Consider the following 23,084-nt stretch of genomic DNA (forward strand, 5'->3'; position numbering starts at 1 on the left):
CTCTGCTGCTCAGTCTGCCCTCTTGGGGTGGCCCTGCGAACAAGGGTTAGGACTAGGGGAGGGGCAGGGGGCCATGCATGGGGAGGGCGCGGCCATGCTCAGCACCGCTCTGTTGTTGCAGCCATGAAGCTGCTCCTGCCCTGCCTCCTGCTGCTGTGGGGTGCCCTGGGGCTCGCCGAGGCCGCCAAGATCGTCGTGGTGCCCCCCATCATGTTTGAGAGCCACATGTACATCTTCAAGACGCTGGCCTCGGCCCTGCACGCCCGGGGCCACCGTACAGTCTTCCTGCTGTCGGAGGGCCGCGAGCTGCCGCCCTCGCCGCACTACGGGCTGCGGCGCTACCCGGGCGTCTTCAACAGCTCGGCGGCCGACGCCTTCCTGCAGGCTAAGATGCGCAACATCTTCTCGGGGCGACTGACGGCCATGGAGCTGTTCGACATCCTGGACCGCTACACGCAGAACTGCGAGCTGATGCTGGGCAACCACGCGCTGCTGCGGGCGCTGCGGCTGGAGCGCTTCGACCTGCTGCTGGTTGACCCCAACGACATGTGTGGCTTCCTCATCGCCCACCTGCTGGGCGTGCAGTATGCCGTCTTCTCCACCGGCCTTTGGTACCCGGCCGAAGTGGGCGCGCCTGCCCCGCTGGCCTACGTGCCCGAGTTCAACTCGCTGCTGACGGACCGCATGAGCCTGGCGCAGAGGATGAAGAATGCGGGCGTCTACCTGGTGTCCCGGCTGGGCGTGCGCCTGCTGGTGCTGCCCAAGTACGAGCGCATCCTGAGCCGGCACGGGCGGCCACCCGGCGCGTCCATGGACGACCTGGTGCACGGTTCCAGCCTCTGGATGCTCTGCACGGACGTGGCGCTGGAGTTCCCGCGGCCCACGCTGCCCAACGTCGTCTACGTGGGCGGCATCCTGACCAAGCCGGCCGGCCCTCTGCCCCATGTAAGCTCCCTTGCATCCGGGGCTGCATCTGCCCGAAGCCGGGTCGTGGTCAGTGTAGGTTTCAGAGGGGGCGGATGTAGAGCTCACCAGGGTCCCCTCGGGAGGGGTCGCGTCCCGGGAACCACGGTCTTGCTCCGAGCCCTTCTTGGACATCCCGGGGTGGGCAGGGCCACCCATGGCTGAGCCTGTGCTGCCCCGTGTGAGCAGAACGGAGCGAGATGCTTCATGTGTGAGTGATTTTGCTTTAAGGAAGCGTGTTCTCTTGGTTCTGCCCGGAATCACAGTCACGGGCCTCTGTGTGCCGGCCCACCACGCACGCTGCGGGTGGAGACCATGCTGCAGGTCTGTAATTGGCCTCCTAGCAACTAGGAAGCTGGCTTTTGTCTGTCGGGAGGGTGATGGCGGGAGGCCCACCCACTGCCCGTTGCTCCCGCGGCCTTGGGACTGCGGCCCCTCAGGGACTGTCCATGCTCCACGCCCCCTCTGCCAGTTGGGATGGGCACGCCCCCTGCAGAGTGGCGTGCTGGCCCTTGCGGTGTGTGGCGCACACGAGCCGGTGAGTCTTTGTCCTCAGGCGGCCCCTCGGGGTGCCTGTCCACCTGACGGCAGCACGGCGGGTGCAGGGCCGGAGTTTAGATTTTCTCCGCAAAGCCGAGAAATCCTCCCCCTCCCCCGAACCTCACTGGGCCACTTGTTGCAGCTCAGACCCCACCTGTCAGCCTGGAGGGCCTGATACAGGGAGTCCCTTTCCTCCCGGGCCTCAGGTGGGCCCGTCACCGTCACCGGGCAGGGGCCACTCACATGGAGATATGATACGAGCTTCCCTCAGGCTCCTCTGACACTGTACAGCACAAGGAAGGGACGGGGGACCCGGGCGGCCTGGTCTGTGAGTGCTCCCAGCAGGCGCCCGAGGCTGAGGGTACGTGCTCTGTCATGTCACATGTGGCGTGGGGCAGGCTTTCAGCTGTCGCAGCCACCGGGGCTTCCCCAGGCTCATCTCGAGTCCGTAGCCGGCTGTGGAAGCAGCACCAATATGCTAGCGGGCCGGCCTGAAGCCTCAGCTGGGTCCCTGGTCACCTGGCACAGACCAGCGCTGTGCCCCGGTCCTGCCCTTCCGTCTTACCCAGTCCTCTTGAGTGACAGGACTGCAGTGGACGGAGGGAGCGTATTTCCCGCTCCATGTTCCTATGTGAGGACGCAAAGCAGGCGTGGCTGTTTCTCTCCCCACAGCCCCGTCCCGCCCCTGCCCCTGGGCCCCCACCTGTCACGGTCACACCGACGTCACAGTTTTACCGACGGTCTTTGGTGGTTTGAGCCTCATGGAGAGAGGTGTTCTGTCTCCTCACGTGACTTCTGGTTGGACGCTGGCTTCCCCTGCGTCGCAGGTGTCCCTGTCCTTGTTTCCTCTGGGCTCTGCGATGACTCGTTAGAGAGACTTCTTTCCGCAGCAATTGCGTGGTGTGCTGTCCCCACAGACAGAGCACACACATGCAACGACGTGCCCTGTGTTCACCAGGCCGCCGTCTGTGTGTTCTGTGTGTGAGGGCTGCCCGCACACGTCTCCCACGGGGATGGTTCTGAAGGACGTTGCTCTGACTCTCAGAGACGCCTTATTATGTTGGACCTCAGAGTCCGAGGGAGCGGCATTCCCACGGGTGTCTCTGCGGGTGGGCCTGCTGCGCTGAGTGGCACCCCGAGACCGTGCTGTGCATAGGGTGCCGCGGTGGCCCTGGAGCCTGTGAGGCATTAGCACTGGCTCGGTTGTTCCTGGCCCGGGCGTCTCACATGGCCGTCTGGGAGTGGTGGGGCCGGGACTTGATCTCACGGTTGGAAGGGAGGGCGGGGTTTGTCTCAATGCCCGTCTCAGATGCTTTCGTGAAGTGAGCACCTGGTTCCCCTCCCTTCAGCGGCAGGAGAGCCCACTGGTGGGCCATGGGGGCAGGTGAGAAGGCCGCCCGGGCTGCTGGGAACAGAGCCGGCGGATGTGGCGTGTTTTGCTCCCTAGAGAGGCTTTGTCACCATGCCGGCCCCTCCTTCCTGTCGTTTGCCCAGAGACACACTTTGGTGGTGTGTTTGGGTCCAGAGTGGTGAGGACTTCCTGTGGGGCTTGAATTAAGCCACGAGGACCTAACTGCACTGCCTCGTGGTGCGTGGGAGGTGGACGCGGATGTCAGCCAGGATGCAGGCGCTTTGACCCAGCCAGGTTTGGACTGGGCCCGAGGGAAGGTGTCATGTCTACGTCATGGGATCGTTTTGTGTACACACACGTGAGCAGCGCCTGTCCACGTGGGGCTGCCCTAGGCATCCTGACAGTGTGGACCGAGGGGAGGAGGGAGGTGTGCCCGGACTATGTCACTTCTGGCATGGTCACTATCGAAGCCGGACAGTGCCGGACAGCCACACGTGAAAAGAAGGTTCATGTTGGCGGAGAGGGCTGTCGGCAGGTGCCTGTCTGGTCAGGGTCGGAGGGGTCAGGTGTGGGTGACACGGGAACAGCTGTTGGTGTTCCCGTCGTGTTGGTGGCAGCAGAGGAGCCCTCTCTGCAGCCCCGGGAAGCAGCCACCTTGACCTGATGTCAGCGCGTTCCGATGCTGACTGGGAGATGGGGTCCTGCTGGCCGGCATGGTCTGACCCCAGTGGGCTGGGATCTCGGCCACATGGGTCCTGCAGCCCGACCGGCCACTGTACCGGAACTGGGGGTCCTTGGGCTGCACTGTCCCCTGAGCGGAGGCCACGCGCTGCCTCGTGTACCTGTGCCCAGGGCGGTGTCATCTTATACCCCCGGTCTCTGGACGGTGGCGGGTGCTCAGGACACGTTTAATATTAAATGAACTGCATCAGACAGAGGTCGTTGCCAAAACGTGGCGTTCCACTGGCGCAGCGGGATTGCTTGATGACAGCCAACATCTGTCTATGCTCTCTGAGCCCACTGCCGTTGCTGCCACACAGTGACCTTCCAGGCTCAGTCACCGTTGTGAGTGGGCACAGGAGCCCACCGCCTGCTGGCCCGTCCCCGTCCCCTGCCTGTCGCCACCCGGCCTCCTCACTCACCTTCCAAGGTCAGCCAGCCTAGACCTGCCCATGCGCAGAGCCTGGAGCCTGCCTGCCCGCGTCCACCTGGCGGGCAGCTTTAGGATGAATTTGTAGCAGGGCAGCAGGATGGGAAACCAGAGGGAACGAGGACCTGAGGGTCCCCTGGTCCTGCACAAGATGTAACCACCTGACATCAGAGAGGGACCGACCTCTTCCCCCACCCCTCACCACCTTCTGGCACAGAGAGGGGTCCTTCCCAAGGGTGGGGGGGCCACGGGCATGGAGCCTGCCCCCCCTCCCCCACCCTGCTGTGCTCAGGGACAGGACCACGCGGAACCATGCAGACCCCAGACCACTGGCCTGGGTGTGTGGCAGGAGGGCTGTTTTTGTGGGCCTAGGGACCCCTGTACAGCAGGGACAACACAGTGCCCTGTGGGCCAGGAAGGACTGCAGTGGACACACCTTCCCCGGCCACATCGCATGTCCAGTTGAGGCCCATTTGCTGTGCGACAGGAATCACGTCTTAGTAGGATGGTGAGGGTTCTGGTTCCGTCAGCAGGAACCCTGTCTGCCCGGCAACAGATTCTGTTCTGGAAAGTTCTGCGAGGGACGGAAGACAGAGTGAGCCTGGAAGCCTCCCTCCTTCGTGGTGAGGTGGGCCCGGGGAAACGGTCCTTGACTTGTCTCTTGCACAAAGCGGCTTTCTGCTGGGTTTCTCCTGTGAGAGGGGACCCTAGTGCCATGTGGAGGGAATAACCGACTTCCTCACGATTTGCTTCTGCTTTTCTGAGAACAGGATCTGGGGAGTGCACACGGACCTGAGCATGCCGTCCTGGTCGGACAGGACCCGCCTCTGAATAGAGCAGCGGCTCAGCCAACGCGGGTGGAATTGTCTGCTACTCAGGTTGGGAGAAAGTCCTTGTCATAGCGGTTGACCAGGTGTCACGTGCTGGATCTTTAAGGGGGACCTGGGGCCCAACGCTTCGAACCTTCCGGAAAGAGCAGGTGGATGGCAGAGCCCCCGGCATGGCTCCGTCCCGGCAGGGGCTGCAGACTTGTGAGCAGGTGTGTTCACCTGGCAGAAGCCAGTGAACCTGCCCAATTCATTCTGTCAAAAATGGGATAGAGCTGGCCCTTTGCACTTGGCTCCCAGACGGGTTTCTGGGGCGCAGCAGCTGGGGTGCCCGAGGAATACTGAAGCCAGAGGCAGCTCAGGCCCCAGAGGGAATCCCGGCCCCACCCAGCCTCCGCCTCTCTCTATGGAGCCCTCCGCGCTCTTCCCCATGTGGGCGCAAGCTGTCCCGCGGGCCTGCAGGGTGGCCTTCTCAGAGGCGGGGTCCAGTCCGTGCCGGCGGCGTGTCCGAGATGCGAGAGGCCACCCGCCGTGTGTCGGGGTCCCCGTGCCGGCGTGGCCCATGGTCTAACTGGGAACGTGCACAGAGGCTGCAGCATGTGAAGTGTTAGCATGGTTTCCACGCCAGGACCGGCCACGCTCTCGTGGGTGGAAGGTTGTCCCTCAGGAAGGCAGGGCCTCAGGTGCAACCTGAGGGGGGACCCACAGTGGGGACCCAGTGAGATCAGCAGGCCTAGGAGCCAAAGCCCAGGTGGTGGGGTGGTCAGCTGGTGTGAGGGGGGAGGCCGTATCTGGAGGAGCCTCGAGCACAGAGCGGGTCGGCCGAGACGCGGTGAGGGCGCCGGCTGCTTTGTAGGGGAAGAGACAGGAGCAACGGGGACCTGTTTCCAAAGTTCCGGCGGGAGCCCGTGGCGGGGAGGGGTCCAGCACCCTCAGAGGTGCCTGGGGCAGAGAGGGAAGACAGCCAAGTCTTCTGACGGACCAGCAGAGGCATTTCCTCAACAGGAAGGAGCAAGGGTGAGCAGCTGTTTGAGGGGAGATGCTTGTTCAGTTGGGGGGACACTGAATTGAGATGAGTGTGGGTCCAGGGGTGCCAATGTCACGCTGACCTTGGGTACCTGAGTGTGGCATTGATGGGACCGGCCGGACTGGATGCTTCCCGTGGGGCCGTCTCCAGGGAGGCGCTGAGGCCATGGCCACGGTGGAGCTCCGTGCAGTGACTCCCTATGAGAGTCAGGACCTTCCCTGGGGGTGGGCCCAGCCAGGAAAGGGGTGTCAGGATACAAGATATTTTGGTGGTCGCTGTCAAGCTGGGTCTCTGCTGTTGGTCCAGTGTCGCTGGACAAGCTCAGTTGTTGCGGGAAGAGTGAGCTCACACTGTCCTTGGATGGTCACCGTAGGCTGCACTGTCATTGGTGAGGTGAGTGGCTCCTGGGCTAGGCATCAGGAGTGATGGTCTCGGGGTGTCTGGCCAGGTCCAGGGGATCCTTGGCCTACCGGGCCTGTTTCCTTATTGCTAGTCTGTGGGTGGTCACTGGGCGGGCCCTGGGCACGGTCAATACAGACTTGCATTTTTCAGATAAAGCCTTGGAGGGTGGTGCAGTTATGTCCGTTGAGTCCAGGCCAAGCTGGCCTGTGCGGGCGCGTGTTAAGTGCCATCCAGCAAAGACACCATGGGGAAGGCGGGCTGGGGGCTGGCCGACAGGGAGAGGATTTCACAGTTCATGTGCAGTGACGCTTTAGCTCTCTAGTGAATCATAAACAGCCACTAGGAATGCCATTAAGGTAATTTTTTATTTACCCAAAGCACGACCTAAGATTCAGGCCATGATTTTATTTTATTTTGCACAATACAGAAAATGCATCTTTTTTTTTAATTTCAGAGAATGTCATTGCCACTTTTATTGAAGGATTCCCCTATCCTCTCCCACGGACTGGAATCTTAATGAGAATGCTGAAACACACCCAAGGCTGACATGTCATTTGTCTTCTCAAAAATTGTGTCTTTTGGCTTTTTGGTCTGGAGATGTTTTCAGTAGATTTTGTGAACTACCGTATTTCCCCATGTATAAGATGCTCACATGGATAAGATGCACCTTAGTTTTGGGGCCTGAAATTTGAAAAAAAAAGTGTGATGTAAAGCGATTGAACGAAGTTTTATTCATCATAAAATTCACACAACTCCTCATCACTGTCACAACTCCCAGTCACTAGTTTGTCCTCATTTGTGTCTGATGACGAATCACTGTCTTCAACAAGGAGCGCAAAAAGAAGCGCGAAAAAGTGGGAAATGCAAATAAAAAAAATCTACAACCACTGTATAGATCAGTGGTTCTCAACCTTTCTAATGCTGTGACCCCACAATACAGTTCCTCAGGTTGTGGTGACCCCAAACCAAAAAATAATTGTGGTGGCTACTTCATAACTGTAATTTTGCTACAGTTATGATTTGGAATGTAAATACCTGATATGCATTATGTATTCTCATTGCTACAAATCAAACATAATTTAAACATAGTGATTAATCACAAAAACAATATTTAATTATATATTGAGAAATATTTATTACTAATGGACCTCCTTACCTAGTATATTGGGGCTACCATTCCGTAAATAGCTGCTTAACTAATGGGTCTGTTTTTTCCAGATTAGTGGCAAGTTTTCTATATAGAACAGTGTGAACTATGTCATAGGATACACTGCAGTTTCTGCACAGCATGGTATCTTTCAGGGCTCTTTCACACTATAAAGCAGTGGTTTCTGCGGTGGAATCCACATCTCATTTACTTCAATGGGAGACCCGTGGATTCCGCGGAAGAGAGATCCCCTGTACGGCAGAAATACAGTTCCGACACATTTCTTCCTCTCCTATTCAAGTCAATGGGAGGCCGCAGCAAATTCTGCTCAAATATAGAGCATGTTGCTTAATTTTTTCCACGCTAGAACTTTTCCTAGAGCAGAAAAATTCCAAAGGTGGAATCCACCCCCCCCAATAGACTTCTATAGGAGGCAGATCTTTTACACTGCAGAATCCACACAGCAGATTCCTCAGTGTGAGGCCTCTTTCAGTCTATTGGAGGAGCGGACAGGTGAGGACTTCTCCAGCCTGCTGCAGGCTCAGGTGCCCGGAGGTCAGGAGGTCGGCACGAGGACTCAGCTTCCTCAGACAGGGAAGGACTGGTCATCCGGCACCTGCACTCACCTGTTCTCTGTCCACAGCCCACAGCGCACTGGGCTGGTCTTATCTATCCCTCCCTCCCTCCCTCCCTCCTTTTCTTTTTTTGGCCACTTTGTTATTTCAGTCAAGTCTTAAGTAACTTATTCCATGAATAAAACTTCAAACAAGACTTATTTACTGGGTCTCTATGACAGAGAGGGAGGGTGGACATTGGTGCGGACAGGTGTCCTGCGGGCCGCGTTCCTGTTACTGAGCTGTCTGGAAGTATTGGGCGTTCCTGGGAGGAAAGTTGGGGACAGAGGGCAGGGAGGCGATGGGCGTGTCGAGGACGACTGTGCTAGTCGAAGGCGCAAAGCCATGCTGGCAGAAAGGGCTCGCCGCTGCCCTCTTTGATACGGTCAGTGTGGCCCATCTGTCCAGCCGTGTGCAGTGGTCAAGTCAGAGTCTCTTTTTCATTGTGAGGGTTGGATGGAAGCCGTGTGTAGCGGTTTACAGGGTGGGTTGTCTGCCCCCGTTCCCGAGGCTGCTTCCCTTCTGGTCCAGGTAGCAGCTCAGCAGGGATGGTGGGCACGACACCACCCCCAGCACTGCTTGTGGTTGATCGCTGCTGCTGCTGCTGGTCACTTCACTCCTCCAGCCTCAGGGCCTCTGGGTCCCTGGTTCTTTTTCAGAGTCAGCGGGAGGACCTGTGGTCAGTGCCAGCTGGAGGCAACAGCTGTGCCCGGCGTCCCCTCGTGCTGAGGCTCACCAATGAGTTCCTTGGGCTGCAGGAGCCGCCAGCGCCGTGGACACAGTGCCGCTCTGTCTGAGGAGCACAGATGAACACCCCTCCCTGTCACAGGCTTTGTCCATGAGTGTCTGTGCCGAAATACGAAGCCGGCATCCTGAGCAAATGTCTTAACTTGCTGTGATGAGCTGATCAGCATCATCCTGAAAAAGATAACCCAGTCTCAGTCCACGGTCAGGCTTGCGTGTGGCCTTTGGATGACTCCTCCGCCTGTCCCACTGTCTGCTCCCAGCCAGCCCCCAGCCCGGACCGGGCAGTCTGTGGACCTGCCGCCCCGCCTCCTGGGCCCTGTCCTTTCTGTCCCTGAGACGCTCGTTCTGAAGTTCAGGAAGAGCCGGGAGCCGCCCAAGGGCCCTGTGGTCAGGGGTGCTGACGGTGCACGTATCGCCTTTCAGGAAGCCTGAATATTTTATGGGGAAACTGGAGGCCTGGAGGCAGGAAGACACGGCAGGAACGTCCATGCCAGCTGGCAGTCTGCCGGGCGAAGGGCAGAGGTGACCGTTCCCGACTCGCGGGCATGCTGTGCATGTTCCCTGCTTACTGCGTGCCTGCATGCATACACACACACACACACCACACACACACACACACACACACGTGACAATGTCTGACGACGGTGTCGCAGTATTTGTAGCTGCTCGCAGCCAGCTCTGGACTGCCAGTTCGAGTCCACGGGGAACAGGACATCAGACCCCATGGGGTGCGGCCCCCTCGCCGCTCTGAGGTTGACTCAGCCGGGGTTGCCCCCCCCCCCCCGAAACGGAGCGATGCAGAAAACCACCAGTGTGTTTGCAGCGTTCAGATTGCACAGTTTTTGCGATAGCGTTGCAAAGTCGGCAACATGTCTTCATCCAGAACCACACATTCGGGGGGTTTTGAAGTCGTGGCCGTCTGACGTTGAACGGGTCACACGCCTGGCTAAGAAAGGAAGACGACAGGAAGCATGTTTGCCGTCTACAGCCCTCAGTGCGCGTTGGACACAGGCTGCTTCAGACCGACTTACGTGAGTCAGGTCGTGGTGGGATCGTGAGCCCAAGCTGCTGCGTGTATGGAGATACTGATTCCTGAAATGGGAGGTGAGCCAGGGAAAATGAATTCCGAGGAAAATGAGAGCAAAAGGCAGAGAAGAAGTATATTTTAAATAAAAAAAAAGACGACTTTTGAAGGTTCATGGCAAAATTGAGAATTAAGCACTGGGGTTCTCCACATCCCCATGGTCCCCACAGAGCCACCACCAGCATCCACACCAGAGGGAACATTTGTCACAACTGCTGAACCCACACGGACATGTCGTCACCACCCAGAGTCACTGGGCTCGTCAGGGTCCCTCCTGGACCTGCACATTCTGTGGACCTGGCTCGTGTGTAAGGACACTGTCCCTCCCCACCACGTCACACAGGACCTCACACAGCCCTGTGCTTCTCCTGTCCACCCTCCCTCTCCTCAGCCCTGGACACCACCGGTCTGCTCGCTGTCTAATAGATTCTCTTGTCCATTGTCATGGAGTTGGGACCATACAGTCTGTAGCCTTTCCAGACTGGCCTCTGTCACGTAGGAATGTGCACGTAAGGCTTCTCTGTGTCTTCGCAAGGCTGGTCAGCTCACTGCTTTGTAATGCCGAGGTATATTCTGTCGTCGGTGGACCGCGGCTTACATACCCATCGCCTCCTGCAGGGCACTTTGCTTGCTTCCAGCTTTTGGTGCGTGTGAATAAAGGTTGTGCAGACACTGCATGCAGGTCCTTGCGTGGACGCCGGAGCACTGACCAGCTGTCCTCCAGCAGCCGCAGGGTTGGTTGGCCTTACTCCCACCAGCACTGAGTGAGGTCCCTGCTGCTCTGCGTCCTTTGGCCTTTGCCCCTGAGCTGGTCATGCTGGTGGGTGCGTGGTGGTGGCTCACGGTTTGAATTTGCGTTTTTGTGCTGGCATGGGACGTGCAGCACCTGCCCTGGGCTTGTGGGCGTTGTTCCTTCCTGGTGGGGGGTCAGATCTGGTCTTCAGCCCGTTCTTTTTTTTTTTTTTTTTTTAATTTTTTAAAGTCAGGTTACTTGTTTTCTTACTGGTGAGTTTTCAGAGTTTGTTGTACATTTAGGATAGTCTTTGAACAGATGTGTCTCTTTTGCAGGTGTTTCTCCCAGTCTGTGCCTTGTCTACCCCTTCTCCTGAAACGGTCCTGGCAGGGCAGGAGAATTTTAATTTTAATGAAGTTCGCCTTCTGAGCGACCTCTCAGTCACGGCTGTGCCTCTGATGTTCTGTATCTGAAAAGTTGCCAGCAAACCCCAGGTCACCCACACGTTCTCTGTGTCGTCTCCTAGCAGTGTCCTGGCTCCGCATTTGACGTCTGGGTCTGTGGTCCATCTCGACAGGGTGTGAGGTCAGGTCTGGGCCTGGCGTTCTGCGTGCGGATGACCCATGGTTTTCTGGCACCGCGGGACAAGGCCGCCTCCACGCCTTGGTCAGGGACACGCTGACTGCGTCCACGGGCTCTCTCCGTCTCCGTCTGCTGGCCTGTGTGTTTGGTCTTTCCCCGGCCCTGGTTCCCGGGGCTTCACGGTAGGTCTCGAGGCTGCAAGGCCTCAGCCCTCCACTCCTGTCTCTGTTGATACCGCGAGGATCGTTCTGGGGTCTCTGCCTCCAGAGGAAGTTTCCGCAGGGACGTGAAGGTCAGTCTGTTGGTATCCACACCGTCAGCTGCTTGGGTTTCGATTTGGAGCGCGTTGCCCTGCGGACTGGGTTGGCAGGACCTGACGTCCGACAGTTCTGGTTCTTCCTGTCCGCGAACATGGTTTCCTCTTGGTCAACTTTTTCCTTTTCTGGTCGGCTGCGTGGGAGTCATGCAGTTTCCTCCTGTAGAGTCTGGTATATGTCTCGTTAGGTTTATACCCACACCCAGGCTCAGGCTCGTCTCAGCGGTGTCGTGTTTTTCATTTCAAGTTCACGGCTGTCAACAGAAAATGATTGACTTTTGTGCCTGGGCCTCGTGTCTGCCACCTTGTCATACCCGCCTGTCAGCTCCAGGAGGAAGGTGTTCCTGTTAAATCCAGTGTCCCAGGGAGATGGGGGCACGATTGTGTCATCAGTGAATGATAGTTATTCCTTCCTTCCCCTAGTCTGCATGCCTCTTGTTTTGTGTTTTTCTGAAGTGAGAAGTGAGGAGTCAGAGAGACAGATTCTTGTATGCACCCATCACAGGGTAATGCTCTGCCCATCTGGGCTGTTGCTCCATTGCAACCAGAGCCATTCTAGTGCCGGAGGCAGAGGCCACAGATCCATCCTCAGCGCCTGGGCCAACTTTGCTCCAATGGAGCCTTGGCTGCAGGAGGGGAAGAGAGAGATAGAGATAAAGGAGATGGGGAGGGGTGGAGAAGCAGATGGGCACTTCTCCTATGTGCCCTGGCCAGGAATAGAACCCAAGACTCCTGCATGCCAGGCCAACGCTCTACCACTGAGCCAACTGGCCAGGGCCCAGTCTGCATGCCTTTAATCTCCTTTTCTTGTCTGATGGCTTTAGCTGGACCTACTGGATGGACGGCACTGAGAGGCAATGCTGACAGGGACATCTGTCCTCAGTTGGGAACTTTGAGTTCCTCGCTGTTTGGGACGATGTCAGCTGCAGGTTTCTGGCTGACGGTGCTCGTTGAGTTGAGAAAGTGCCTGTCTGTTCCTAGTTAAGTTGAATGGGTGGTCGACTTCGCCAGATCCTTTTCTGCATAGAGCAATACGATCGTGAGACTTTCCCGTTTTATCTTGTTGATGAACTAGATTTTATCAGCTTATTTTTGAAGGAGGTACCAGCTTTGTGTGCTTGGAATCTTATCAGATGCTGAGAATGTGAAATACGGGGAGTTTCATTGGAAGGGAGTCTGGGGTCCAACCTTCTCTGGTGCCTGAATTCGTCCCTTTGTCCTCATTTGCAAACAGAGAAGAAGACAAACATGGGTGGTTGTTCTGCTGCCCTGGGCAGTGTGACCACAGGACCGGTCATTTTTTGAGTTGAATTTGAAATGTCCCAGATGAGCCCTGCTGGCTCCGAGGTGCCCAGGAACCCTGGTGGGTGGTTTCGGGGAGGAAACGGACACTAGGGAGGAGGGGACGGGGCAGCAGCAGGTGGGGACTGGAGCCACCGCGTGCCGGTTGCCTCACGTCTCTTGGCAGTGGTGTCACCACAGCAATGGTGTTTGGTAACTTCCACCACCAGGTGCTGGGGCAGCAGGGAGACCCGGCTTCCTCAGCCTCATTAACTTGGTGGAATTTTTCAGCCGTGTGCCCCCGAGGTACGGGGCCACCGAGCCTGTGGTCTGTCACGTATGACGGTGCTCCCTGCTGGCTGTGGCGGCGGTGGTTTCGCAGTCGGGGGATGGTGCCAGGCGAGGCACGGAATGTCAGGCCAGGCCTGGCACGTCCAGTCCCCGCAGTTATAGCCCGATAAGGATCTTAGTGATATAGCTTTTCAATATGGGACGCTTTGGCTGAGCCTTTTTCCTTTTTTTTTGTTTTATATTTACTGGCCCCATTGGGGCTGTGCACTCTAGGCTTCCTGAATGCTGCCCCTGAGCGTGTGCTTGAGGGAGTGGCCATGTTACCAAGGCGCCCACCCGGCCGTGGTGACCCGGGCTCCCCGGCTCCCTAAACAATGTCACCGTCTTTCTGGCTACTGTCCTGCGCGACATCTGGAGTTTGTACCCCGCCGCCCCCCCCATTCGAGTTAGCTCTTTGGTTTTCTGTCAGTGTATGAGGAAGAGTTTATTTCAAATTGCCGTGTTGTGTTAAGAGCCCGTAAAAGATAAGTCACAGAAAGACAAACGGAATTACGTGTGTGCGGTATTCCTCTTGCGTTTAGAGTATTTCTCTTTTATGCAAGAGAGGGCACGCTTCCTCCACGAATTGTCTCCGGACCTCTGAGATCTGTGTCGTGTGACACAGCGATCTCCTCGCGTCTGCTGCGTGGTAGCATCGCGCAGGACTTTGTGCTGGCACAGGTAACAGAACACAGGCGTCTGTGCATGGTGGTCTTTGTGGGTCACATGAAGAGGTTCTAAGGCAGGCTGTGGGGCATGGGGACTGAGGACGGAGGCACAGTGGTCCCTGGGGAGGGCGGGGCTCGCTGCTCATACACCTTGGCCCGTATGAGTTCACGCTCGGCCTCAGCCTGGTTGTGACACACCCTCAAGGCCGGGAATTGTACTGAGTGCTGGGGGCCACGTCCCTCCTGCAGTTGTGCCCCTGGGTGGGTTTGTTCTGCTCTGGAGGGATTTAGAGCCACTGTGGCTCAGGGAACCCTCCAGGCTACGTGACTGTCCGAGGTGCATGGGGTGTGTCCCTTGGGTTTTCTCTGAGGGCACAGACGTACCCATAGAGGAAAGGAGGGTTTAAGTCTGTGGGTGCTACCGCACTGGATGGGCACGCAGGGCCTGCCAGCTGAGCCCCTGGGTGACCCAACGTGTCAGGGCCGCAGGGGCCCCTCTGCTCAGGCGCTAAGTCCCTGCCGTGACCGCAGCTGTGGCTCACACGTGTCCTCGGGCTGCGCGTTGCTGCAGAGCTGCAGGCCACTGGCTGCCGGCCACCTGGGGCGCTGGCTGCTTCGCTGAGGCCTTGTCCCTTGCAGGGTGAGTGGCTCAGTGAGGCTCAGACGCTGGGAGCAGTCTCTGTGGTCACTGCTTCACTGTCTGTCAGAATGCTGCATGTGCGTCCTTCTGTGTCACTGCCGCGCGGTCCGGTGCCACAGTGCCGTGCACAGGTCTGGTTCCTGCCCTTGTGCTGACCTTGGGCGGCTGGCCTCTCACTGGTTCAGGATGAGGTGGTGAGAATCCCGTCAGGTGACGGGAACCCGGACGAGCTCGCCGTGAGATAGGATTTGCTGTCTTCTTTTGTCCTGTGGCCCCCGCACGGCTCGTCCCTAACCGTGGCCATCGGTCCACCACTCATTTCACAGAGTTGTTTTCTTTGTGACATGCGGTTGGCCTCGTGCTGCTGCCGCTCCGTGTCCTGTGCCCGCCCTCCCAGCCACCTGCACACCCACAGAGCTCTGCCCTGTTGTTTCAGCAGAACCGGGAGCAGTCATCCCACAGGGTCACAGATCTGTGCAGGATGACTCAGACAGCAGGGCAGCAGGCGGGGCCTCCGGCCTCCTTACCACCCCCCCACCCCACCCCGCCTGTTCCCTGTTGCTGGGAGCTCGCGCCGGCTCCTTCCCCGAGACTGCTGGATCCATCTTAGCAGATGGAAGGTGAGGCGGCCGTCTTTCGGATGGATTTTTCCTTCCTGGTGAGGTTTCCAGGTTTTCCTGCCCAGCGGTCACTTCCCACCCATGTCCCTCAGTGCCCGGCCGTCTGCAGTCACATCCTTGCGATATCCCAACCCCTGCAGTTTCTCCAAGGTCTTCAGGACCTTGAAAACATAACCCTCTTCACACTCGGGGTTCAGACTGTTTGCCTCTATGGGCTGTAACTGCTGTGAGAGCCACACGGGCAGGACCAGGACGCTGCGGAACCCTGTGGAAGTGGACACACCCTTCTCATACTTCCTTCCCTCCCCCGGAGCTGCTGCCCACGCTGTCGCTCAAGTCGTTACCTGCACGGTGACAGCGGCCGCTCCCGTGGGCCATCTTGGAAATCACTGAACATTCTGACGTCCTGCTCTGTGTGGATGGAGTGCGGTTGATCCGTGTGTGTGTGTGGGAAGTGTGTGCATAGGGGCCCAGGCACACAGAAGGGAGCCTGCTCTTCTCCCAGATGTGCTGGTGGGGAAGATGTGTTTTCAGAAACGTGCCGCCCAGGACACGCTGTGGGGAGAGACGCTCCCCTGTGTCACGGCGGAGCAGGGAGCACAGTCTCGGCCTGGCCCTGGGCGGCAGCCACACCCTGGGCCGGTGGGACCGGAGACCCCGGGCGATGGGCCATTGTGGGCGGGGATGTCGCTACCTCTTGGTTTTAGCAGAGTGGTTGCTGGCCCCCCTGCTTGTGTCCCCAGGTGGAGGGTTTGACACAAAAGCGGTTACCCAGCAGGAAGCCTCAGTCCTCCTTGGGGAGCAGGTCGCCTGTGGGCTCTCCGGCTGTCAGCCCCGTCTTGGACCTGGTGGCTTCAGTTGCGTTCATGGCCGCCTGTCTCTCCACAGGACCTGCAGAGCTGGGTGGACGGCGCCCAGGAGCATGGCTTCGTCCTGGTATCCTTCGGGGCCGGTGTCAAGTACCTGTCAGAGGACATTGCTCACAAACTGGCCGGGGCTCTGGGGAGGCTGCCCCAGAAGGTCATCTGGAGGTGAGGGGACGGCTCTGCCCGCGAGCCCTGCGACGGCTGCATGGAGGCCCCGGCAGGCCTGGTGCGGCCCGAGCGTGCCATGTCCGGTGTAGCGAGCTCTGGGTGGGATGTGTGGGATTCTGGGGAAGGGGAGAGCCCATGGGAGGGAGCAGGTGGGATGGGGGTGGTGGCCACACGCAGCCTCTGTCCCTCATTGACTTTTCTGTTGGCCTCAGGTCAGGGAGGCAGTGGGGAGCAGTGGGGGAGCGATAAGGATGTGAATATCTCATGGGTCCCACTCAAGACCTGTGGGTCCCACTCGAGACCAAGCCGCTCGAGACCTGTGGGTCCCACTCGAGACCTGTGGGTCCCACTCGAGACCAAGCCACCCTCTCCCCCGCCGGGTGCCCGGCCCTCAGAGCCTCCTCAATGTGTTTGCTGGGACGGGGCACCACCATGGGGCCTGGGGCCTGGCTGTGAACAGAGGCTGGGTTTGCAGCTCTGCAGAGCACGGGCTTATCCTCAGACACATTCTCCTGGCCGACCGGGAAACAGACCCCAGTCCTGGGTGCTTCCTGCCCGGACCCCGGGGAGAGCCCCGCTGCCCAGCTCAGGACAGCCCCTGTCCGGGAAGCCTTGAGGGTTACTTACAAAGGCCAAACAGGATACAGCTTACCCCTGCCCCCCACGTAACCACATCTCCCCCCAGGACCCCGTCCCCTGGAACATCATCCATGGGCATAGCTGGAGGACTGCACCTTCTCCTCACTGCCTTTGCCCCCATCCTGAGGCCCCATCTGGGATGGCACTGGTGGCCACCACCACGGGCCCTCTACACCCTCCCCTGTTCCCGTCCGGGACCCCATGTGGGTGGGTGTAGCACAGGCTCATGGGGGGGGTGTCCCCCCGGCCCCCCCACGCACAGGTGAGAAGAGTGGAAGGAAATGACCCCCAATATTAGCAAAGTGCTTCCTGTTGGTTGCTCCACGGGGGAGCCGTGAGAAACAGACTCACCTGGCTTTGCTGCCGTGGAAGCTCAGGCCCTCGTCCTGTGACCCAAGCACCGCGCACGCGGAGCCCGGGGCTCGGTGTCTGAGGGCTGCCATCTGTGCCCGCGCAGGTTTTCGGGAACCAAACCGAAGAACCTTGGGAACAACACCAAGCTGCTGGACTGGCTGCCGCAGAATGACCTGCTGGGTGAGTGTCCAGAGCCTGCGTCCTGTCCCGGCTGCCCCAACCGCATGCGCCCTCTGCCGGGGGCGGGGCAGTCGCACACCAGACGGCCATGTGTCACCTGCTGTCCCAGGTCCCGCGTGTCTCCTCCCTGCTTGTTGGGAAATCGTTTGCAGAGTGTCATCTTTTGGGGCCCGTAAATAGAAATTTATAGACCGGGTACCAATTGGGACCTTGCTGGAAAATCCACATCCTGCAGACACAGACCCCGTCGTTGTGGATTGGCAGGAAGTGACGTCACGGCGAGTTAGGCTGATCACCTCGAGTGGTGATCTGAACAGGGAGAGTGTAGATATCTGTGCCGTGGTTTTACTCCGCGGGGAGACCCCGAGTTATCTGTTGACCGAAGACGAGGAGAGGGCCGTAGAGAGCGTCCGTGTATTCTGAAGGGATTGGCATCACCTGCCTACACTGTCCTGGAAGTCACCGGGCATCTCAGAGACACGGCTGCTGGCTGTGGTTGGAGGTGGCTCCTTTGCGCAGGGGGGACCCCTCTGGGGCCACCAGTCCTCTGTGCACCCCCACATACCTGCTCTCACGGTGGGGCCCATGGGGATGCTCCCTCCAAGGGGAAGGTCTGGGTCCTCTGGGAGGGCAGGACCTGGTGTTTGCTGAATGCAGAAACCGCCCGTGGGTAAGGTGTGTGACCACCCACTGGACGCTGGACCAGGGACGTCCGGCAGCCCCTAGAGTCCAAGGCCACACAGTCCATATCTACCTGGGTGGGTCTGTCCACCCCCCTGGCGGACCTGGGCTGCTCATGGGGATGTGTGGGGTTTGGACACCTCATGAACTTTGGTCTGTTCCCTCCCTTGCACACGTGAGAGCTGGCTCTCACGTGCTGTCCCAGCTCCTATGACTGGTTTGTCAGCGTCTGTCCCTTGTTTGGACAACCGAGCAGGAAAGTTGGGCCCCAGCGCGGTGAACCCAGACACCGACATGACTTGGTTGGCGTCGTTCTGGGGATGAGCCTGCAAGCTGATACCTGGACCCCACCCCTCGTTTGCCACCGGGGTTCGCAGACATGCTGTCTGCCTCCTGCGTGGACAGTGCCTGCACGGCCGGAAAGGGCGCTTCTGCTCTGAGCAGCGTGGGCTGTCACACGTAACTTCCTGTTTCTTACAGGCCGGTTTGCGAGATGGCTATGGTCAGTCAATATTCATGTTTGAGAGAAAGTTACAGTGAGCTTCCCAAACCTGCTTAAAAAAATGGCTTTAATACCTGGGACGGAGTTAGAAAAAGAAACCATCAGATATGTTGACGTGTGTGTTTATAACGACAGTGCTAAAAAGTAAAGATACTGCTGGCCATCTGTGGCGAGACCACGGATCCTTCAAGAGTTGTAAATGGAAAGAATTATTTAAAAAAATGCTTTTAATCGGCACGGGCACTTGGGTGCCGAGGTCCGAGACGTCTCTGAAGGCTCTGCCCGGAGATGGCACAGCGTGTTAGCTGCCGTCCCTCCCTCCGCTCCCGCAGGGCACGCGCACGTCAGGGCCTTCCTGAGCCACGGCGGGCTGAACAGCATTTTCGAGAGCGTGTACCACGGCGTGCCGGTGGTGGGCATCCCTCTCTTCGGAGACCACTACGACACGATGACGCGGGTACAGGCCAAGGGCATGGGGGTGCTGCTGGAGTGGAAGACGGTGACGGAGGCTGAGCTGCATGAGGCCCTGGTGAAGGTGATCGGCGACCCTAGGTGAGTTTCCGGGCCGCCCGGGGCCAGGGCTGCGTGCACAGCAATACATCCGTGAGCAGTGGGCAGCGGCCGACAGCGAGGGAGCCCTGGTCACGGGGGCCACGCTGTGGGCGCTGATGCACAAAGCCCCGTGCACATTTTCTGTAATTGGGAAAGTGGAAACCGCCCCCACTCTGGGAACAGTCTCAGGGAGCCCCGAGGCCTCGCATGGTCCGGTCTGGGTCTTGTTCTTAGCGCGTCAGTGACCTGGGCTGCTGGCATCGCTCTTGCTGGTGGCCAGTCAGATTATTTATTTATTTATTTATTTATTTAATTTATTTATTTAAAATTTCTGACCTGTGCTGAGCTGGTGCACTCACAGCTCAGTCTCGGGGAGGTAGGGGTGGGGAGGGCTGCCCAGTGCTCACAGATCCACCCTGTTCCTGGCGACATGTCATTAACCTTGTCTTTCCAGTGGCACTGAGGTTGGTAAGAGTGTGAGCTATGTTTTTCCCCCTGGGGGGGGGGTGGGCAGAGGGGACGAGGCTTCCCCCAGAGGGGAACCAGGGTCTGAGCAGCATGAAAGATCCACGGGCACGTTCGGCTTGCGTGGGCAAGGCTGCCCTTGGCTGCCTGTGGGCTCTGAGCCGGGGTCCTGGTGCCCTGGTCCGTGAGGGTCCCAGTGCCTTGGTCACTCTGGTGCTCAGAGCCGTGTGTCCCGTAAGCCAAGGTGCCCAAAGGGGCTCCTTCATCTTTGCCCTGCAGCTTTTCCTCTCCTTTCCTTTTCTTTGATTTTTAAGTGAGAGGCGGGCAGTGAGGCAGACTCCTGCATGCGTCCTGACCGGGATCCACCCAGTAACTCTGGTCTTGGGTCGATGCTCAGACCAGCCGAGCCAGTGGCTTCATGAGAGGAAGAGAAAGAGAAGGAGAGGGAGAAGGGTGGAGAAGCAGATGGGCGCTTTTCCTGTGTGCCCTGGCTGGGAATCAACCCTGGGACTTCCACACGCCAGGCCAACACTACTACTGAGCCAACCGGCCAGGGTCACAGCTTTTCCTTTAGAGTCTAGTGTTTGCAAACCTGATGCTCTCGTAGTAAACGGGTGCCATGGAGATGCTCGGAGGCGAGTTCTGCAGCACAGTTCTGTGCAGAGTCTGCAGGGCCTGGGCAGAGCTGCTGGGAGGGGCTGTGTGGATAGGACGGCACAGGGTCTCCCAGGGGACACCTGATAGCGTCCCAGGATGCCAGGCAGATCCACTTCTGAGACGCGGCTGAGGGTCTGCCAGTCAGCCTGGGGGAAGGAGCTTCTGGGGTTCAAGACGCTCGACGTCAAGGGTTCTCACTTTGTTCTGTGTGTTCACGTGAGACTGTGCATCTGGGACCGGGCAGAGCGCCTGGCATGAGACTGTGCATCTGGGGCCGGGCGCAGCGCCTGGCACCCGCCGGCCACTTTCCTCCCTGGCTTTCCTGTCGTAGCGGCGCGGGGGCGCAAGAGGACCCGTGGTGACTGTGTTCCCCGCCCGCAGCTACCGCCAGCGGGCCCGGCAGCTGTCGGAGATCCACCGGGACCAGCCGGGGCACCCCGTGCAGCGGACCGTGTACTGGATCGAGTATGTCCTGCGCCACCCGGGCGCCCCCCACCTGCGGGCGGCCGTGCACCAGCTGTCCTTCTGCCAGTACTTCCTCCTGGACGTGGCCGCCGTGCTCCTGCTGGCTGCCGCCCTGCTGTACCTGCTCCTGACCCGGGCCGCCACGCTCGTCCTCTGGCAGGCCCGCCGCTGCTGGTCCGGGCACAGGCCCCGAGCGGTGAATGGACACTACCACAACGGGGTGCTGAACGGCCAGTGTGCGCGGAACGGCTACGTTCCGCAGGAGAAGAAGGTGAAGTGAGCCCGTGCCCCCCTTCCCCCCACCGCCGTCCCCTCCGGTCACTGCGGCCATTCGTTCTAACCACCCCTGAGCGTCCAGTCAGCAAGCAGCCCTAACACCCCTTCTCTGACCTACTAATGAAACCCAGTGCCGGGCCGGCGGCCGGGGGAGCACAGACTGAAAAACGCAGGCGTGTTTTCTCCCGGGATGGACGCCAAGCCCGACTCTGGACCCGTGAGGGGCCTTAATTATTTAAATGAGTTCAATGCCTGGGTCAGACTCAGTTCCAGGCCTCGGTGCGTGTGTCCCCAACCGGGGATGGTGGCTTTCCCCATACACGTATGTGTGTGCATGTGCACTTCCTGAGAGGGCTGTGGTCCGGCTGCCATCACGCCTGTGGCAGGTGCGGCTCATTCAGGAAGGCCGTCGGGCCAGGTGTTTCTCTTCTAGAACGTGACATGTGCAAACTCAGGACTCCCGGGGACGGTCACCCTCCCCTCTGCCCAGGAGGACGGGAAGGAAGAGCTAAGGGCACTGGCTTCGTACCTCTGTGGTTTTTCTGTGTGTGTTTTAGTTTCCTGTTTCCCTCTCCTTACAGAGTGCGTACGCTCCGGGAGAAGCATACAATTAAGTCAGTGTGTAAATTAGTCCTGTTTCATTGCCCCCCCCCCACCAATAATTGGTCTCTGGAAGAATTTTATAGTTTTTTTCCTGTTTCACTTTTCACGCATGATGCTGCGTTACACGTCTCGTAAGACGCCACCGCGGGCACGCTGGCTCCCGTTCATTCACATTCGCCTGCCTGGAGAAGTTACCACAGACACTCGCCGTCTGTCTGTCCCTGGCGGCGTTCTGGTCACGGAGTTGTTGAGTGTTCAGGCGTTCAATCCCCAATGTCTTAACTTTTAAAAAAAAAATCGTCTGTCATGCCCTGTGCCGTGGGGGCCGCACAGGGGGGGTCAGAGGTGCCAACGTGTCGATCTTGTCTGGAGGGCCTCTGCCCTCTACACCCTTGTCCTATTCTGTAGGGTCCGGCTCGCTGCCACATTACACCCCACACACGAGGGGTAAAGCAGCTGCAGTTGAAGAAACCGGGTTTTGAGAAATAAGTTCTGTTCCCCCTCCTGGCTGTCTCCCGCCCGTGCCCCCAACAGCGGTGTCTGGCCGTTGCGGCTGGCTGATGGGGGCAGGGTCAGGAACAGCACTCACCACAGAGCAGGGGTGCCCATCAGACGCTGACATGATGTCTTCTCCCTGAGCCTGCCCCACTAGGCCACACCCCAGTTCACTTCAGGTTGTTCTGTTTACTTAGCAATTGTACTTGGCGTGTTGAGCTTTATTTATTTGGATCGTTTGACGTCTGGCAGCCGAGGCCAGAAACACACCCGCGCCCTCACGGCGTTCACTAACCCGGTGAGACCTGTGAAAATTCCCAGTGCCCTCAGTCCCCGCCTACACGATGACAGGGGACCTCATGTCCCCATCCCCACCGGGAGCCAACGGGCCGCGCGCAGCGAGGAGCGGTTTCCTTGCCAGCAGCGCGGAAATATGTGTGGCTCGCTGAATACTTGAAGATGCGGTGTTGCACACTGGCCTAGGAGCCGCCACGATCTCACCACAGGGTTGCTGACCAAAGGGCGGAGGACCCAGGGCCATGAGCAGTGGGCGGGGGCGGGGCTTGGAGTGTATGAGGGGTCGACTGGGCGGCGTTGGGAGCTGGAGGAAGCTGAGGGACCGTGAGCACTCGCTGGGTGGTGGAGCATCATCTCCACTGTGACACAACTCAAACAATAAACGAGATTCACACAGAGACATGTCGCGGGAATGCAGTTTCTAGCCGGAGCTGACTTCTCAGTGGGTCGTGTGTCCGCCGTGAACGTGTTTGTGAAAACGGCATCCTGACTTGTGAGCGTGAGCGGCTTGACGTTCTCCTTACTGGGGCCAGATTCTCTAATAAAGGAACGTTTTCATGAAGGTTCTTCCTTGTTTGTTTTTTTAAAAAGAAGCTGTGAAAGTTTCTCTGGCTGGCCGTGGTGATGTCCCGTGAGGTGGGGACACGGATGGGCTTCCCCTCTGGCGCAAAGCACCCTCCCCGTGCAGACGAGGGCGGGATATGGGGTACGGGTGCCCGGGCCCAGAGGCTGCCCACGTGGCCACAGCGGTGCTCTGTTGCTGACACAGAAGGACACAGAGGTTCTCCCTCGAGAGTGAGAAGACCGTGTCCCCCTTGGGGGCCGTTCTCCAATCGACGCCACCCGGGCCATCTTCCCGGAC

General features: G+C 58.7%; 1 protein-coding gene across 13 annotated transcripts in view; it reads left to right on the forward strand.

Annotated features, from left to right (window-relative positions):
- UGT8 (UDP glycosyltransferase 8) overlaps positions 1-22,771 on the forward strand; it is a 37,104-nt gene extending 14,333 nt beyond the window's left edge. For all 13 annotated transcript variants that reach the window (XM_066384141.1, XM_066384160.1, XM_066384170.1 and 10 more), the window contains 5 exons: positions 122-945; positions 15,911-16,053; positions 17,153-17,229; positions 18,745-18,964; positions 20,468-22,771. In XM_066384141.1, coding sequence (XP_066240238.1) covers positions 124-945; positions 15,911-16,053; positions 17,153-17,229; positions 18,745-18,964; positions 20,468-20,831 — 1,626 coding nt within the window. In that variant the 5' untranslated portion in view covers positions 122-123 and the 3' untranslated portion in view covers positions 20,832-22,771. The remainder of the gene's footprint in view (positions 1-121; positions 946-15,910; positions 16,054-17,152; positions 17,230-18,744; positions 18,965-20,467) is intronic.
- The last annotated feature ends 313 nt before the right edge of the window (positions 22,772-23,084 follow it).

This window comes from Saccopteryx leptura, chromosome 1 (genome assembly GCF_036850995.1).
Source record: "Saccopteryx leptura isolate mSacLep1 chromosome 1, mSacLep1_pri_phased_curated, whole genome shotgun sequence".
NCBI classification, from domain to species: Eukaryota; Metazoa; Chordata; class Mammalia; order Chiroptera; family Emballonuridae; genus Saccopteryx; species Saccopteryx leptura.